The following is a 19,864-nucleotide window of genomic DNA, read 5'->3' as shown; positions in this document are numbered from 1 at the left end:
TCTTTTAATTTCAAATGCTTTATAATGGTGTATGGACCAATGAATACCAAAGGTGTAACTGTAAAGTACACACATGCTTCATTTTTGTTAATGAAAAAGAATTTTTATGCTCTGTACAAAAATATGCCAATTGAGGCACAATTACTTTAGTTTTTTCAAAGTTACATTATATACTTCACCAGAAGGATCCAGATCTGAATATGCAAATTTAGACCATTATATGTGATCTCAACAAATGTCCATGAGTTATAATTAGAATACTCTATTTATGTTTTTCATTCCTTCATTATATCCCAAAATCAGTACTACAAAAAACATCACATTAACCCTTAGATTAAAGCATGTAGAGCCTATGTGTAGGCAAAAACTACCCATAATCAAACCAATCAAGGGATGCCTCTACTGTGCAGCAAAAAAGCAAAAACTACCCATAATCAAACCAATCAAGGGATGCCTCTACTGTGCAGCAAAAAGCAATATGATTAGGCAAAAAGCAATATGATTAGGTAAAAAGTCTCATCACATGTCATAGCCCAATATGGAAATTTTTAGAAAAAAGCCAAAATCTTTTGTACCAGTAGAAAAACACAAGCTAATGCCACTGTATGGACAGAACAACTAGGAAAAAACAGAGCATGGGTAGAATCCAAGGAGAAAATCTCCCTTTGAAGGTCTTACCAGATAGAGGCAAGAAGCCCTAAGCCATACCTAACAAGTGTTGTCCTTGCAACAATGTAACAAAAAATAGACCAGAAGAACATTTGTGGTGCATGGTTTCAAGTCAGAACCTTTTATAGTCTATAAACTAGTTCAAGAAAACCCTTCATTTAAGAACTCCTCAACATTTCTACCAGTGTATATAGACACCAGGTATAGACACCAGGTAACACTATTATCTCAAAAGGATACCAGGTCTTGCAAAAAGACCACTCCAAAACTACATGCCAAAAAGCAGTCAAGTCCCAAGTGGAGTTGGAACCCAAAAATGCAGTAAATACCTCAAAAACTAAACAAAGGACAGAAGGCATCCATACCTAACCAATACAAAAGTTGGAGAGGAGACTCAGAATCTCATAGATAGACAAAGCAGAGGAGAAGTGAATCTACTTCCCAAACATTGCCAAGACTAGGTGAAAACAATAAAGGAAAAATTTCCAATACAATTAGTCAGAAAAAGCCATGATGTGTTCTCCCAAGACCAGTATAATTTAGGTTTTGATCAGAAGGGTAGGCATTCCATGCCTCCCAAAGTAGTTAGTTAAGAAACCTACAGTAGATGTAGAAACCTAAGCAAAGCATAATACCTTACACCAAGAACCATTTACTTCACATTTTACAAATCTATAGGCAGCAAATGAAAACCATTGATGATCAGAAGGTGACCCATACAAAAATAGAGCTTAGAGAACTGCAAAATCTCAAGCAGGCATCAAGCCCATACACTAAATATCCTAACAACCAATATCCATCATGCTTCTATCAGACCCAACAGATCATTAGCATATGCATAATACTGCATATCATTAGCATCTGCATAATACTGTAGATCATTGGCATCTGCATAATACTGTAGATCATTGGCATCTGCATAATACTACAAATCATTAGCATCTGCAGTAATACTGCAGATCATTAGCATTTGCATAATACTGCAGATCATTAGCATCTGCAGTAATACTGCAGATCATTAGCATCTGCATAATACTGCATAACCTTGCAATGAACCATTTAAAAAATGTAAGCCAAGTTACATGAGAACATAAAAAAGCACCTGGTTGGAAGGTCTCCCACCGCATACAAGGAGTAGAGTCATGACAGCAAGCCAAATGCAGACTAAGTGAGTGAATAGATCACTCACCTTAACTTATATAGGAGATGAAGCTCTTTGAAATGTTTCCCTCCAGAATGTATGGTAGCATGTATCTACTAAATGCGCCAGTCCACAACCACCACAAAATAGGCTAGATCAGCAAATCTAGAGCCTCAACCTCCATATTTAATAAAAAGGATTTTTTAGAAGAGAAATGTGTGTGTGTGTGTGTGTGTGTGTGTGTAAATATATATATATACACACACATACATACACATATACATATGTATGTATACATATATACATATACACATACATACATATATATATATGTACACACACACACACATACATACATACATATATATACACACACACATACATATATACATACATACGTACATACATATATGTGCCCGCTTCATACTCAAGAGCTTCCTTGTAGTTCCCCTTGTTGAGTTTGGCTTTCGGCATCATCTCAATTGCCCAAAAAAATTTGAAAGGGTTCCCAAGCTCCAAATTGAATGGTCTTTGGCTCTATGGATACCTAATGATTTGTACTAACACAATATGCAAAGACATAAAATTTTACTCTCCGTTTTAGGGTTTATGAAGTATTACTAAAAATGGAAAGTTGGGCTAACTATAGGATGACCAAAACTTGACCGATTTTGATGACCTATAGCTTGTGGGAACTATCTTATCATTTAATTTCATTCCCCCGAAGAGTTTGACCAAAGTCAAAGTGGAAGTCAATTCTATTTTACTTTTGTCAAAAAGTAAACTATGACACTTTGACCTAGCAAATGAACTTGAAATCAGAGAGTTAAGGGCTTGATTGGTAGGTCTAAAGAAGTACTAACAAGATATGTAAAGACCCATGAGACATAATCTAGGGTTTATGATTGAATTAGGGTTTGGTGATTTCTAGAAAACCCTAATTTCACCCCCCAAAATGATGTCGAAATTAGGATCTTTAAAGCTTGACGCAAAGGACTTATGGAGTATTACAAGAGGATGTAAAGACCTACGCAAGACCTAAAAACCACTATGAATGAATTTCGGGTTTAGGTTGCAGGTATGCATGTGAATTTTTAGAAATTTTGGCATGACCTTTGGGTAATTTCTACTAAAACTCAATCCAAAAATGTGATCACAACTAATGCCCAAGCATAGGCAATATGCAAATACCAACAATTGCAATCTTTCCCCCCCTTTGCTTATGCCATTGCCTTGCTCCAATTGCAATTACCAATACAATGATTATCAATTCCCTTTCTTGTGCCACTGTTTTTTTCCAAATGTAATTACCCACAAGATGATTGTCGATGTAGCACTTTGAATCTCGCCAATCTCTCGGGGGCCAAGCTCTTCCAACCCCCTTACTCAAGTTTGAAATCCAAGAGCAAGGGCTTGGGCCAATTCTTTACCACCATTGTACCTAATCCCCCACTGTATTACTTTACTATGGCACTCATGGCACGGTGAGTTCAAGACGTACTCTCCTTGGCCTCTTCTCCTCTTATTGCCAAGGTACCCTCGCCACATATCTAGCTTTCTAGTTATGGAAGAAAAAAAATGAAAGCTTATAAATGGATAAGAGTGTGGGTCACTTACAAATGACACTTATAGATGCATTCCAATTCCATCAATACAAGATTTTTATGGTGATGATGAGGATTGCAAGGGTGAGCTTCAAAAGGATGTCTTCCCATGTACAACTTCAATCACTTGCCCTTCACAATGCTCAAACATGTGCCTCTTCTCACAAGAGCATATGGAATACCTCATATTACTTGCAGCAAACATGATCAATGGCATATATCTTCATTCCATAAGCTCACACGAGACCATAGCACATAGATGCATTCCAATTCCATCAATACAAGATTTTTATGGTGATGATGAGGATTGCAAGGGTGAGCTTCAAAAGGATGTCTTCCCATGTACAACTTCAATCACTTGCCCTTCACAATGCTCAAACATGTGCCTCTTCTCACAAGAGAATATGGAATACCTCATATTACTTGCATCAAACATGATCAATGGCATACATCCTCATTCCATAAGCTCACACGAGACCATAGCATGATTCATACATGTCATGTGACATATCATAGCATGAAAATGGCTATGAATGGCATCTATAACTTTCCAATGGCATGTAACAATGCATGAAAGGATCTCAATGTCATAGATTGAACCATGGAAATCCTCAATTACCAAGCAATGCTGAAAATGGAACCAAATCCGCCAAAATCCAAGAAAATGACAAGAATGCTCAAATCTTGCTTAAGGTTTTCCTAATGCTTCAATTGAAGACATATGGTTGCATATGGTCTTCATTAAGGCATAGTATAGCTCTCCATACAAGTGAATAGCATGAGTAATTGTGCAATTGCATGAAATTAGGGTTTCTATAGTGAAAGCCCCAAATTGATTAAGAACCTTTCCATCTTGGCATGATAATGCTCATTTAAAGGCTTGTGTAGAGACTTAATCAAGGCTTATTCCCCAAAATGCTTCCAAGAAAATGACAAGAATGCTCAAATCTTGCTTAGGGTTCTCCTAATGCTTCAATTGAAGATATATGGTTGCATATGGTCTTCATTGAGGCATATTATAGCTCTCCATACAAGTGAATAGCATGAGTAATTGTCCAATTGCATGAGTAATTGTCCAATAGCATGAGTAATTGTCCAATTGCATGAGTAATTATCCAATTGCATGAATAATTGTTCAATTGCATGAGTAATTATCCAATTGCATGAAATTAGGGTCTTTATTGTGAAAGCCCCAAATTGATGAAGAACCTTCCATCTTGGCATGATAATGCTCATTTAAAGGCTTATATAGAGACTTAATCAATGCTTATCCACCATCATTAAAAAGATTAATTAACATTTGGCAAGGCTTCATTATGGATTCCAATCCCCAAGAAACCATAATATGCAAGATAAGGAGAATTTGAAGCATTGTTGCTCACATCTTTGATGATCATTGACAAGTATTATTAGCAACTATTAATGGATGGCTAAGCTCCACTCACCAAGGGAAAACATATAGTCGATTGTGGAAGAAACGCGTAGAGAAAATCGCCTTCATTGGAAGCTTAGAACTAAAGCAAAGTCTATCTTGTGGCTACCTTAGGCTTTGTTAAGCCTAAAGCCACACATTGGCTAAGTAAAGACTGCCCAATGAACTCCATAGAAACATGCATTTGGCGGTAGCCTGACGAGCGAGATTCCTTCACAAGAACCTTCGATATTAAGCTTGAAATGAAGCCAATGTTATGCTCAAACAAAACCCTAAGCTAATGTCAACTCTTAGCCAAGGATTGAAGCCCTAATCACTCCAAGATCAAGGATGAAGAAGAAGGAAGAGCAAAAAATGGTTTTGGATTAGCACTAATCAAGATTAGCAAGTTTTTCCCCGATTTTGGTCCTATGATTTGAAATTGGGAGCGGCTCCCTCAAAATTTGGTCCTTAGCCAACCCATGGCCCCAAAACTTAGGAAAATGAATCAAGAAGATCACCCAATCAAGATCACCATGTCCCACTTCTTGATCAATAATCTAGAAATCCAAGAATTCCTAAAATTTTCTTGAAACTAAGATGAAAGTGGATGAAAGACTAGACTCTAATACCAATGAAAGAAAGGAACATCTAGATTAGCTTGGAATTAGCCTAATTAGCCTTGGATTAGCCTAGATTAGGATGACTAGCCTAGGTTTAGAGAGAAGAGTAATTGACTTGTATTATGATGATTATCAAAAGGTACCCCAAATATGGCATATGTGAAATATATACACGACCACCCCTTTCACACTATCATAAGTGTTGTCCATGGTGGGCATGGTCCATTGGCCCTAGGCCCATTATTCATATGAGACCATTTTATTACACAAACAGGTGGAAGAGGCTACCTTAGAGGCATGGGGAGCCAGAGAGGCTGAGGTGGATGGCAAAGAAACTAGAGTGGAAATAGCATAAAGTGCTATTATTTGTGGAAAACCAGGTGATATAGCAAAGGAGTGCTATAAAAAACAGAATGACATTAAAAGTGGGAAGCTGCAGTAAAAGGGAATTGTGCATCTTCAAGCAAGCAAGTTGAAGATAGAAGTGAGTAGCTTTTTGTGATGTAGCATATGCTTAGTTCTATGACTGCAAATGCACAAGACCTTAGAGATGTATAGTATGTTCATTTGCGTGCTTCTAACCACACGTGACTAGTTATGGAGAGTGGTTTAGAGATATATAAAAAATGGAAAACCAGGATAGTTTCATTCGGGTGCTTCTAATCACTTGACTACCAGTTATGGAGAGTGGTTTGGAGATATGTAGAAAATGGAAAAAGTAGGGTATGTGGAATGAGTGATGATACTGCACATTCTATTGCACATGTTGGTAAGGTGCTATTATTTATGGAGTATGAGGACAAAATGATGTACCTTGCAAATGTACTTCATGTTTTAAATATTGTAAAGAACTTGGTTTTAGTTGGACAAATGGTTAAGCACGGTCTATAACCCTTGATGACGTTATGTAGAAGACTTCAATAATAACTAGTGCCACGTGGTTTGCAAAAAAGGACAACATGATTAGAAGAATGCTTACATTGGATGTAAACATGCTTGAAGTGTGGGGCTACAATGTTTGCACATAGTACAAGTGTGACTGCTAGACATTGACATTTAGCAGCATAAGCATATTGGTACAATGTTTGCACAGAGTAGGTGTGATTGCTAGACATTGACATTTGGCATAAGCATATTGGTCATGTTAATATTGAGGCCCAAAAGCATTATTATAGGTTTGCCAAAGTTTAAAGTGGACAGAATGCACCAAGTATGTGAAGCATGCCAATTGGGAAAGCAGTCTAAGCATACGTTTCCACATGATAGGAATGTTTAGGGACCAACAAAGATGACATCAATCAAAGGATGCCATTATTATGTATCGTTCTCATTGATGGCCATACTAGGAAGGTGAAGTGTTTATGCACTTTCAGAGCTTTAAGGCAATGGTTGAGAAAGACAAAGACATGTACATAAAATGCTTAAGATCATAGGGGGGGAGAATTTTTCTCCAATAAATTCAATGATTATCTAATAGAGCATGGAATAAAGAGGTAGTTCACATGTAGATACACCTTGCAGCAAAATAGGGTTATAGAAAGGAAGAACATGCATATTGCAAAACTTGCACGTGCATTGAGGAACAAGAAAGGAATGGCCTATTTATTTTGGACTAAAGTAGTAGCATCTAAAGTTTATATTATGAACAGAACTCCTGCTGCACTAGTTCATAGCATGATGCTGCTTTTGAACATAAGAGATGAGTAGCCGATACCACACGAACTGCTCATCTCATAAAAAAACAACATAAGGAAGATGGTACACATGAGATGCGAGTGCACATGGATGTTGTTTTGATGAGATAGTAGCTAGTACACACACTAATGAGAAATTCCATAGAGGTTGATGTAAAGAGTAATGTGGTGGTTGCATCAAATGGAGAGTATCAATCACATGTGCTTAGTGGCTTTAGAGAGGCCTCTAGTAGTGGATCTATTTGTTAGAAATTGGTTAGGAAGGTTGAGGCATAATGCCATGAATTTTGAAACATCATTTGGTGGTACTACACGTGCTGAATATTCAGTAAATTCACATGTATCATGCAAGGAAAAAGAGAAGGTGAATCGGTCTTTCATAATGCCTTATGTTTCAATAAGCCATTTCACCTTTGTAAGTTATAGTAGGAGAGTACTTTCCCTTATAGTATGTATTCTTATCTCTTTATGTGTAGAGAAGAGAAGAGAATAGAAGAAAATTCAGTCATTCATCTCTCGTGTGCTTGTCTATTGTATAAGGAGCTTAATCTCACCCTCCTCCTTGCATTAATCTCAGGGGTGTGGTGACGAGTAGAGGGGGCTGCCTCTCTAGTTTTCATTAATTTCCCTTAAGAGAGGATATAGGGCACCTAGCATTGCTGTTTAGTACTTCTACTCTTCACTCACTACTAGGACCTCTTAATTATTTTTATAGTTTTTCCGTGCTCAATTGTGGAAACAAGAGACAAAATAAACTATGCATCAAACTATTGCTGTTAAGTTATATGTGTGTGTCACTGCCTGCTGCCATTAAAGGAACCACCCAAATTCTCGAAGCCCTTCGATTTTGGAACCACCCAAATTCTATTACATGGCAATGATGTTAAAAGCAACTTATAATAGTGCCCTAGCTTTTGTATTATTGGGTGCTCATCTTGATGAAATGTTTTATGGCAATAAGGTATATATAACTTTCGAGTTCATGGCACTGTAGATCATCGTGTTAGAACTTTAGTACCTAATGATGGGGCACGAGAAGGGCCCACATTTTACACAATTATGTGTAGAGCATGAACTATATGATCATTTGGATAGCATGTTTGGTTTGGATCATGACATTTTTGTATTGTTGTGAAGAGGATGATATGTTGTTGTAAGCAGTTGGGGAAGTATTGAGAAGGAATTTGCATGTAGACTTGAAGATGATAATTTACAAGGGTTGCTCTACCTCCAGACAATATACGACTACTATCATGCAAGGCAAGGGGATGGCTTCGATGTTGGCTATCGAGACATCCAAATTTTTAATTGTGATGGGGTTTGTGAGAAGAATATCTAATTTTCATCGATCATACATGCTACTTCTGTATGTTCTTTTGTTTCCCGGGGGGGGGGGGAAGGGGGATGTTGGCATGTGTAAATCATGTATGGTCATGTTCCTACCCATATGTCATTGCATCAAATTCTGTAACATACCCATCTTCACTAATAAAGAAATGCCCATGTAATAGATGAATTTATGAGTTTTTATGGTATAAAAATCAATGATTTTATTAAATAAGCCATTGATACTTAGAATCTTCAAATTTTGAGCCCAAATTTGGAATTTGCATGCGATTTTACCCTAATATAGAATTTTACAGCATCCAAAATGGACACCGGATCAAGCTTATACGTAAATTTTGGTTATTTTTAGTTAAAAAGCAACGACCTTTAAACCTTAATAAATGCACGACCGGGTGTCCGATTGACGAATGGTCTGCACCCCAACGACCAGGAGAACATCCTGGACAAAAAAAAAAGCCCCCCGGGTAGTCTGGCACACAAATCGAGAGGTTTTGGCCTTAGAGAAGGTTTATGTGATGTGGTCTTTTGCTCATACGATGAGCAAACGATCTCAAAATTGAGATATGACTGAAGCCTTTTGACTGCGATAGCGAGCCCTACAAGACGATGTCCAAGATGCCCCCATCCCGAAAACGTCAAAATATTATCTCGGGAGGAGCGTGCAATAATGAGATTAGAGAAGATGCTCCCAATGCGGCCCTAACCCTCTCGTTACAAGCTCCTCAAGGAAACGGTGGCCAGGTTAGCTTGGTTATCTTTTAAAGAAGAGTTTTTTTTAAAAATATTAGTGTTAATAAATGTGTATCTTTTCTTTTTAAAATAATGAAATAAAATTGTATGAAGCTACGAATTGAGTGATGTTGTATTCAATAAATTGTATTGAAATTGTTATCTTTAAAGAGTGCAAGTTTTTCCTGGCTTTGACGCTAACTCCGTTTTGTGCTTGTGTAGCCAGGCGGTGTCGTTAGCAAAGCCTGGGAATGGCCCAAGGTATCCCTCATACCATTGGGAGAATAAGGTTCACCGATTGAGGCGAGAGATTATGATGCTGTCTAGTTCTGAGGGCCCAGGCTAGTGCGGTGAATAAGCCCACCCTAGTGTGCAGACATCCCTCTGAGGGGTGGGAGGATCGAGCGATGGAGCCTGAGAGGGCGGCAGGCCGCCGGCTTGAGTCCTCTCCAGCGACCGACAAAAATGAGGTGTATGGTCCCGTAGGGTTTTGCCCAACATGCAGAGACTGGAAGGCCGAATTCTAGATCATCGGCGGTATAAAGGAAAAGAATAAGAGAGCCGGTTTGGCTTGTATGAAATTGATTCATGTATAAACTTTTTTTATAAATCTTGTCTTTGGCATTATTGTATTGTGGAAAAAGGCTGTTTTAACAAACCTTGTGAAAAGGGCCTTAATTAAGGAACATGTTTATTTATGTCAAACAGTGTGGCAGGATTAATTAGAAAACAAATTGACGCATGAGTAGGGTAGAAAGTGGGAGGATGGAATGCCTCGACGGCACCACCTACGGATGGGTGGACTCGATTAGTCGGGTAGCTTTCCAACAGATTAAGTGAAAGCTCTACGCCAGATAAATAGATTCTTGGACAACTCTATTCTAGAAGACTAGGCCAGCGGGCGGCTGTGCCTTGCATGGATGAGCTATCTTAAGTGTTTCCCCTATTTTGGAAGGGGGGAACCTTACAAATTCAGAGTCACAAATGTGATACTCAAAGACAACATTATCCAAGCCAAACCCGATACCAGTGCTTGCCTTCTACATGTGGGGAGATTACTATTACATCGTTGATGCATGCAGTAGCATAAAGTCTTACTTTCTCAATGCTTTGATAATATGCTTATGTGAGATTTATGTAATTTGATCCTTTATATGTGTAATATGCCTTGATTGTGATTTCTTCACCAATATATGTTTTCTCCTTTAGTATTTGAATAGAATCTTGAAACTCATGCAAAAGCTTTTGTTTATTTGAGATAATGTTCATAAAGTTACACTTCTTTATTGATTTGTTTTTTTGGAAATACTGCATGTTGAATCTATTGGATGGGGGAATCGTTATGCCTCTATGTGTGTGTATGCATATGTCTATGTATGTGTGTGTGTATGCATTTGCTATGTGGATGTGTGTTCTGTGTGTGTCTTTTATGTGTGCGTGCATGTGTTCTATGTGCATGTACATGTGCCATAGATGCAACACGTGTGTAGAGGTGCTTTACGTCGGTCACAACACACACGACTTGCCAAAGGCATCTAAGAGTGGGCCGAGACCCATCAAAGGTGGGTCTGGGCCACTCGTAGTTGTTGTGAATACATTTCCACACTCTAGTCCTTAGCTTTAGCCTAGTTCTATGCACATGAACATAGTTTGAGCGATTAATTAATAAGTTAGATTAGGATCCTAGATTCCCGATTCCTAAGCCTGGGTTTTCGCATGTTTCCTAGATTTCTAATGAAGTTGAGTGCGAAGGGCCTTCAACAATGCTCCCCAACTTGATGGTCTCTTATAGGCATATGAAAGATACCCACAAGAGTCTTCTTCAAAGGCGCCCTATGGGCTTCTAATTTCAATACCCTCACATTTAAAACAAAAGAACGTGTCCAACCTTTTTGTGTGCAGAAGATACAAATTATGTGCAGCACCTCGGTGTATTGCTGAGTACACATGCCAAAGAGAACGGACATGTCAAAGGTGAACATAGTTCTCTCGTATGCGGACGCTTGTGAAAGGGCCCAAAAAACATACAGCAGGGGCCGTCGGATATCACAAAAGGTAAAACCCTAGGTCGCCAAATTAGGGATGAAGCCTCGGCCAAGTTAACGTTGGGGGACTGGATGTGAATGTGATATTAGTTCGTGTTGGTGAGAAGAGACCTAAAGTTAGGGATGCATTAGACCTGCGTTAGGAAAGACGCAGCAGTGAGGGTTTTCATTATATCCATGCGGTGCGGTAGTCTAGGGTTGAAGAAGCTGTAGGGTGAGGTCTCTCTCTCTCTCTCTCGCTTTCTCTTTGCAACCGCCTTTCTGTGTTGTTTGTGTGTCATTTGAGCTCAACTGTGTTCTGTGTGTGCCGTTTGAGCCGAGTTCGGTACTGTTTAGCTGTAAGGATGGTGAGGGCGATAGCGGCAGCTGCTGTGAAGCGGGCCAAGGTTGTGCCCGCATCGTCGGCCACTCGTAGGCCTTCTTCATCTCTGCTGGTCGGATCTCGGGTCTGTGACGACAGCCACCGAAGCCTCCTTTTGGTACCTAGAGGAGGATGGGGTTTCCAGCGCTCCGTCGCTTCCTTCTTCTCTGCCTCAAGAAGCTATAATGCTCCCGCCGGTTGCACGAAAGATGGTGAGTTTAGTTAGGGTTTCCTTGGATGTGCATTTCTTCGTTGGATTTTCTTGGATGTGCATCTCGTCCTAGATGTCTCTGCTATGACTTGATGGGTCATATTTTGCTTACCCTCCTTACAGACAAGGATTCTGCTGTAGAAGAATCCTGGCGGCGGTTCTTCGCTAACATCCCTCAGTGGTGGAATGGGTCTGAGAAGGTGAGTTCCTTTACCTCGAGCTGTTTGCGAGAAGGTGATTTCCTTAAACTCACGAGGTTCACTGTCGGCGATGTATCGTTCTGCCTGCTGGGACATGCATTCCTCGCATCCGCTGTCAGAGAATTTTTGTTGTTGTAATCTCATGTGGTTACTTGTCTGGTTTAAGTTGCATATACTTTACTTTCATGCCCTATATACGATGCTTGTGAATATTGAGCTTGGCACTTGCTTTTCTTTCCTTTTGGGTGCTTTGTGGATGTTGAAGTTACTTATCTTTAGCTTTCCATGGGTCTTTTTCATGAACCGTCATTTAGTATCTCAAAACTAATATTTGCTAGTTTGTGGCAGAGCAACTTCGAGGGTATGCATAGTGATTCGATTGTGGGCTCATACCTCGAGGGATGGGCTAGCTCGCTCTTTGGACTAGAATTGGCAGGTGTGAAGTCAATTGGGGCGCACCTGAACCCAAAAATGCCTCCTTCAGATTGGCTAGACGGTCGAAAAAATTGTGTAGCAACAAATACAGCTGCAAGTGTCATTGAGGCACCCGCAGAAAGTGAAGCTGCTCCAGTTGAAATTGAACCTGCAGTTGTGGAATCAAAGCTTAGGCAAGCTACAGTCCTTTTCTTATTTGTGTAATTGTAGACGCATCGTTTTATCATAGACACTTTAAAATGACTCAAATCTCAACTGATTCTGATGTGTGCGTATGTGATTGAGCAGCTTTTCTCCATCCGAACACAAGATTGGCTATGCTGGCGTTTTTGGGAATTTCCGGAAGCTAGTTGAAGAGGATCAGTGGGAGGAAGCCCATGCAGCCCAAGCTGATATGCATTCAAAGGGGATGCGCGTCAATAACAACATCTGGAATGTTCTTATACAACATTGCATTGCAAAGAAAGGCCTGGAATCAGCCAGAGGGATCTGGCGTTTGGTTCAAGAAACCAATTTCCAACCCAATGCCTTTGTAGGGAGCCACCTGATCCGAATGTTCAATCTGTTAGGTAGTGTTGATGAAGCAAATGAAGTTTTTTCGCAGCTGACCAGGCCTAATGTGTACACATGGAATGCAATCATTGCAGCTAACGCTAAACATGGACAGGGTGATCTAGCTATTAAGTTGTATTATCAGATGGTTGAAGTCCATGGTGAGCCTGATGATTTTGTGTTTGTTAGTGCTCTGAAAGGCTGTACCAGTGTAGGAGCTTTGGCTGATGCCAAGGTGATTCATCATCATGTGACACGAACAGAATATGAGTCTGAGCTACTTGTCACTGCTGCTCTTCTGGATACGTATGCAAGATGTGGTAGCCTGGATGATGTGCGCAGAGAATTTGACACCTCTCCCAAGCGAGATGCCATAACGTGGAGTGCAGCAATAGCAGCTTATGCCCAACGAGGGCAGCCCGAAGAGGCCTTCAAGCTCTACCAACAAATGATACAGGCAAATGTGAAGCCAAATAACATCTCTTTTATGGGGGTTCTCAAGGCCTGTGCTAGTCTGGGAGCCCTGGAACAGGGTAAAATAGTCCATGGCCACATTTCCAAATGTAAGTTGGAGACTGATGTATTAGTTGAAAGCAACCTTATTGACATGTATGCCCAGTGTAGAAGCCTTGTAGATGCAATTGAGGTGTATGAAAAATCTGCCAAAAGGGAGGTGGTTGTATGGAATTCGATGATATCTGGTTATGCACTTTACGGGAAGCTACATGGTGCCGTGCAAGTGTATGAGCACATGGTTAAGAAGGCCATGGAAGTGAATGGGCCCACATATATTGGTCTCCAGAAAGCATGTGCTAGCCAGGCTGCCTTAGAGCAGGGACGGGCATTCCACAAAACAAGCGATTACTGGGACTATTATGACAAACCAGAAGTTGGAGCAGCCATTATAGACATGTATGCTAAATCTGGTGGGAGCCTTGATGAGGCTCGTGTGGTCTTTGACAAACTACCAAAGAATGAGCTGTTGCCATGGTGTGCATTAATTGCTGCACATACTCATCAAGGGGATGCGCAAGGGGCCCTCAACCTTTTTCAACAAATGCAGCTTGATGGGCTGAAACCTGATGCGGTTGCCTACTCCAATATTTTAAATGCTTGCTCCATCATGACTGACTTAACCCAGGGTAGGCTTATTCATGAACAGGTTAAAGAAAATGGGCTTGAAACAGATCCAGTTGTTGGAAAGGCACTCATTGACATGTATTCCAAGTTCAAAAGTTTCACAGATGCACGGGGAGTGTTTGACAAACTGCCCAAGAGTCAGGTTGTAAATGCAATGATGGCAGGGTATACCCAGCATGGCCAGGGTGATGAGGCTTTAAAATTTTATCAGGAATTACAGAAGGATGGCATAGAGCCAACGAATGTTGTCTATGCAAGTCTCTTGAAAGCCGTTGCCCGCGTAGGCTCCCTTGAAGATGGAAAAATGATCCATGAACATGTTAAAGAGAGAGGATTTGACACTGATCCTTATGTTTGCAGTGCACTAATTGACATGTATTGCAAATGTGGGAGCCTTGAGAATGCTTGCAAGGTGTTTGATCCCTCCAAATGGAACGTTTTAACTTGCAATGCAATGTTACGAGGACATGTTCAGCATGGTCAGCATCAGGAGGCTTTCCGTCTTTTTCAGAAAATGCAGCAGGAAGGATTGGAGCCGAATGAAGCCTCTGTCCTTGCTGCTCTCAAAGCATGCACCAGCACAGGATGCCTTGGCGATGGCAAGCGACTCCATGCATACGTAATTGAGAAGGATCTTGAGGCTAATTCAGCTCTTGGAAGGGCTTTTGTAGCTATGTATGCCAAGCTGGCAGGGGTAGAGGAGGCCCGTCAACACTTTGAGAAACTACCGATGCGAGACGCTGCAACCTGGAATACCTGGTTGGCTATTCTGGCCCAGAGTAATGACTACTGCACTGCTCTCAAAGGCCTCGAGAATTTGCAGAAAGAAGTGAAGCCTAATGGTGCAACATTTAATAATCTCCTTGCTGCCTGCAGTGAAAAGTGTCTGGTCGATGAAGGCCACGAGCTTCTCAAGTCAATGAATGAGGTTTATGGTGTTACACCTACTGTTAACCACTATGCTTACTTTGTTGATCTCCTTGGGCGTGCAGGACGGTTGAACGAGGCAGATAATTTGCTTGAAAGTCTGCCCTTGCCTTCCAATGTAGAGAGTTGGGCATCTTTTCTCTCCAGCTACAAATCATATGCAAACAAGGAGAATTATCTGGGCCATGAGTGTGCTTCTGATTATGATCTCATATCAGATGTGTATGCCAATGATGAGTTACGGGGGGATGCAAACAAACTGCATGCATTGCGGAAGTCTATAGATGCCTGGAAAAATCCAGGGTCAGCTGTTGTTGAGGCTGAACATGAGGTAAGCCTCATGCGGGGAACTGAACTCACAGCGAAGATAGAGAAGCTTAAAGTTCAATTCAAGGATGGTCGCAGGGTGGTACGGCGTTCTCCGATGTCTGACAAGGCCAAGGAAGATGCTTTGTGTGGGCATTGTGAGAAGCTCGCTATTGCTTTTGGTCTTCTCAATACACCCCCTGGCACAACTCTTCGGGTGTCGAAGAATTTGCGTGTATGTGCAGACTGCCACAATGCCACTAAGATAATATCAAAGATCGAAAAGCGCGATATTATAATCAGGGATGCTTATCGCATCCATCACTTCAAGGCTGGTGAATGCTCTTGCAATGATTTCTACTAAGGGCCAGTCGGAAGTATGCTGGTGGCAGTCAGATGCGGAGGATGCTCCTCCTCTCTGAATAAGGTCCAGAGTATTCCAGTAGTACATATAGGTTAGGTCTAACCATCTTGAGAGTTTCTGTGCGAGTTCTTTGTTTTCGTGGAATGTGGCATGCTCTTTTTCCATGCTTTTTTCTAGAAGGTAAGGACATCCAGTCCCTTTTCTGAAAGGTGTATGTCAAGAAGTTCTGTACATAGTTCTATCTAGTATTATGCAAAATAGTACAGTATGCATTTTAGTGCCCTTTGTGTCCCAGCAAGTACTGTTGTGCTTTGTAAGGGCTTCTCATCCACTTGTTAGATGTGTGCTAGTACTATACACACGTCAATGTGTAGGAGGTAAATGTTTAATCATGTATGTAAAATTTTGCTTAAGGAGTGGCTTTATTGCCATTGGTTATAATGAAAACTTCTAAGATGGGAGGTTGTGTAATTAGCCTGCAGGTAAGCCTTGGGTTCTAGTGGGACTGTGTCAATTTCCCGTACTAAGGTTGTGATAAAGCTGATTTCCAGCCTAACCATTGATTTGCATACTTGCCAGCTAAGCTTTCTCATTTTTTTACTTGCACCTGGTGCAGTGTTCTGTTTTTTTTCTTCTTTTTTGTGGTGCATATTAGTCCTTGTTGATGGTAGTGGACGAGATATGCCTCGTGTTGTAGGCATCTGTAATGTAACGGGAGGCCAATGGTTTCTATCTTTGGATCCCTAATGATCAAACTTTGATATTTTTGAGTGTCAAGGCATGTAGACCTGAGATAGGAAGGCCAGTGATTCATCAGTTGAGATCCTTGATAATGAGCATTCAAACATTTAAATTTTGCTTTGCTAGACCCATGAGCTAAAACCAATAAGTCATTAATTGCCCGTACTCAAGGGTGTCATATATGCTGGTTTCCAGCCTAACCGTTGATTGCATAGTTGCCAACTAAGCTTTCATTGCTCATGGTTTTGAGTGAATAGTGTTACGTTTTTTTTTCTCTCTTTTTGGTTGTGAAGACTTGGATATGCCGTGTATTGTAGGCATCTGTAATGTAAGGGAGGCCAATGGTTTATCTCTTTAGAGCTTTACTGTCGATGGGGTTGGATAGTTCTAATTTGCGACATTTCATATAGTATGCTTGAGTAATGTTCTATGTCTTTTTGTCTCTGTTTCTCATTATTGGAATTGGTAAGGCTTATGCATATCATAGATGGTGTGCAGGTAGTGGTTGAGATATACCATGTGTTACAGTGGGCATCTGTATATGGTAACGAGGCCAGTGATCTGTGACTTCAGATCCTTGATAATGAGAGGCCAAACCGTGAATGTTTTTTAGTGCCAAGGCAGGGCTAGTAATCTCTCTTCAAATCCTTGAAGAGCAGCCAAACTTTGATGTTTTGGTGTACTAAGGCATTCTAGATACGACGGTTAATGGTTGTACAATACCTTTTACTATTTCAAGAAAGAAAGAAATAAATGAAAATATAAATTAAGTTTATTCTCATCAATTGTTTTAAGAGGAAAAGATTAAAGATCAAGGGTTGGAAGAGGAATACTTGTGAGAATATTGAGCAAGCTTGAGAAATAAGGCTGAATAAATATATGGGATTATTTTCCAAGCAAGCTTGGACAAGATTGGTATGAAACTCTCTCACGCACATATCACAGAAACGTTAGAGAGAAAATAAGCCTTGTGAGATATAGATTAATTAAATACAAGGCAATAATAAATTAGATTTCTCCTTAAATGGAAAGTGTTTCTCTCGTAGAGTTAAAAAAAATGGAAGAGATAATATATTGAGATTATAGAATTATTATTATATATTAATGGATATATATCCTTAAGTTGAGATGTGAAGGGGTAAATATATCTAAAGACGTGTGAGCTTTTCAGCCTCAAATTTTTTTCATGGAAACATTTGAAAAACAAGGTATATTCAATCCTATTATGAAGGGAATATTTAAAAGGGTAAAAATAAGTAAATAAGAGGGTATACACGTATTTTTACACTCTATTTAACTCAAAAACGAATTTTGAATGGAGGCTCTAACATGAGTTGAATGGACACTGAGGATTGCATGAGATCCCTTTTTGACACTTGGAAGTCCCTCCCATGCATGGTGGGCTACCTCTTTGGCTATATAAGAAGGCTAGAGGGAGGGCAAAACATAGCATATTCTTCATCCGTAGAGAATGTTGTTTTTAGACACACCTCTGATATAGTGCATTTTGCACCTTCATAATCAGCAAATTTAATCTAGGTCCGAACTAGAAAGTTGTGCACCCACTCATGGGCTTTCGGATGCACAAAAAAGTTTGAGGTTTGAGATTTCTGTAAATTTATGTAAGGTATATTTTAGTAGTTCTTCAACTATTTATCATTCTTGGGAATTAAGATATAGCCCCACTTCTCTATTATTTATTAGTTGTGAGTTAATTTATTAATTAAGTAATAATTAAATTAATAAAGATTATAAAAGAGATTATAGAAGAGATTGTGATAGGGATTGTAATAGGGGTTACGATGGAGATAATGATAGGGATTATAATACGAATCAAGATGGATCCATGTCACTGAACCTATTTAAGAAGCTTATAGGCTATATAAGATAAATTGTAAAAGATAAGCATTGTGTTTATGGATTTGATTACCATGATGAAGGATTCCCAAAGCATAGATTATGCACACTTAGATGAAGTGTAATATTATGGGAATGACCCCTAGCATTGTCTATAAGATTGCACATATGCTTAAGTGCACAAGTACATCATTATGATAAAGATTATATACATGATGGATTGAAGGTAGTCCACTCCCACATGTGTTTCCATGAGTAAAGATAAAATCATGTGTTTCCACTCCCACAAGATGATATAGATGTTCTTGCATATGGTTAGTTATTTATGAATTTGAAGAGGGATATGATATGTACATATAAATGTACGTATACGTGCATGATGAAGGTATTTATATAGAGTCATGGCTTTGGCATCGACAGGTGGACTTAGAGAATCATATAAAGGATTTAGTATGCCATAAAGGATAACTCGTATAATAGGGAGAGAATCTTTACTTAAGTATCGTGATACATACAGCTTAATGATGTGTTCCATTCTACGAGAATAATGATTTGAGATGACGATTAGAATGATTGGATATGCACATATGTAATGTATGAGAAATGATGATGTATGCAATGTTTAACTCGACCGTGGGGGATGATGCTAGGGTTATGCATCTTGTTATCTTAGGTTAAATTGTATATGGGTCGATTCTTTTACATTTGCTCATGACATTTAAGGTAGTATGTTACATGGGGGTATGAAGCAAGGCATTCTTAAGACATGATTAAGAATAAATTTAAGATACGATTTCATATTGTTTGGATGTGTATATGGATGCATGAACTTAGGACAAGAAGGCCAATTAACTTTAGAATAACAAGGACATTTTGAGACCTTAATTTAAGGGGATATACTTAGAATGTATAGAGGTCTATGTAAACGATATTGCCTTGTGACTTAGACTAGTTTTGTGTAAGAGAACATGAGATCTAATGTTTGTAAATTCTTCTACTTCTAACCCAAGAGAAAAGGAGTTAATTCTAACTCTAGGAACTAGAGAGATAAGCTTCATTGAAAACATAAAGGTAGAGTCACTAATGTTGAGATTGGGCATTCAGAGAGACGAAGAAAAAGAAATTAACATAGAGAAAAATACTTAAGTTACTCCTAGTAGATTAACACTCTAGTTAACCACCCTAGATCAATAGAGCATTATCTTCTTGAAGAATGTGTATTAGTTAAGAAAGGCTTATGGAAGTTAAGCAGAGAAGATTGATCACAACTACTATGTGTCAAATGCATGAGACCTTAGTAAAAAGAGAGAACTAAAGCAACCCTAGAATTTTGACTAAGCATTGATCTTAAAGATAAGAAATCTGCTAGAACTTCATGTGGAGAAGACTGAGACCCAAGTATCTAAAGATAAAAATCTAAGTTGGAAAATTATACTACATCTTCCTTAGTAGTTGAGGCTAAACAAAATAGGAGGGTGTTGAATCTACTTAACCTTAGGGAATTATG

The 19,864-nt window shown here is 39.4% G+C and overlaps 1 protein-coding gene across 2 annotated transcripts; it reads left to right on the top strand.

Moving 5' to 3' along the window:
- The first annotated feature begins 11,072 nt into the window (after nucleotides 1-11,072).
- LOC147613387 (pentatricopeptide repeat-containing protein At3g57430, chloroplastic-like) lies at nucleotides 11,073-16,041 on the top strand. Of its 2 annotated transcripts, XM_086782729.1 has the most exons (5): nucleotides 11,323-11,472; nucleotides 11,585-11,836; nucleotides 11,959-12,035; nucleotides 12,384-12,643; nucleotides 12,759-16,041. In XM_086782729.1, exons 2-5 carry the CDS (start codon nucleotides 11,608-11,610, stop codon nucleotides 15,757-15,759), a joined length of 3,567 nt encoding a protein of 1,188 aa, XP_086638855.1. In that variant the 5' UTR covers nucleotides 11,323-11,472; nucleotides 11,585-11,607; the 3' UTR covers nucleotides 15,760-16,041. The 2 variants fall into 2 exon arrangements, with proteins under 2 accessions (XP_086638854.1, XP_086638855.1); XM_086782728.1 differs by having other exon boundaries at nucleotides 11,073-11,836.
- Nucleotides 16,042-19,864: the final 3,823 nt, after the last annotated feature.

The sequence above is a fragment of the Cibotium barometz genome, chromosome 44 (assembly GCF_041138505.1).
Source record: "Cibotium barometz isolate CiBa-2024 chromosome 44, ASM4113850v1, whole genome shotgun sequence".
Classification (NCBI taxonomy): Eukaryota; Viridiplantae; Streptophyta; class Polypodiopsida; order Cyatheales; family Cibotiaceae; genus Cibotium; species Cibotium barometz.
The sequence above is the reverse complement of the archived record's forward strand: the minus strand, read 5'-3'. Positions and strand labels throughout refer to the sequence as shown.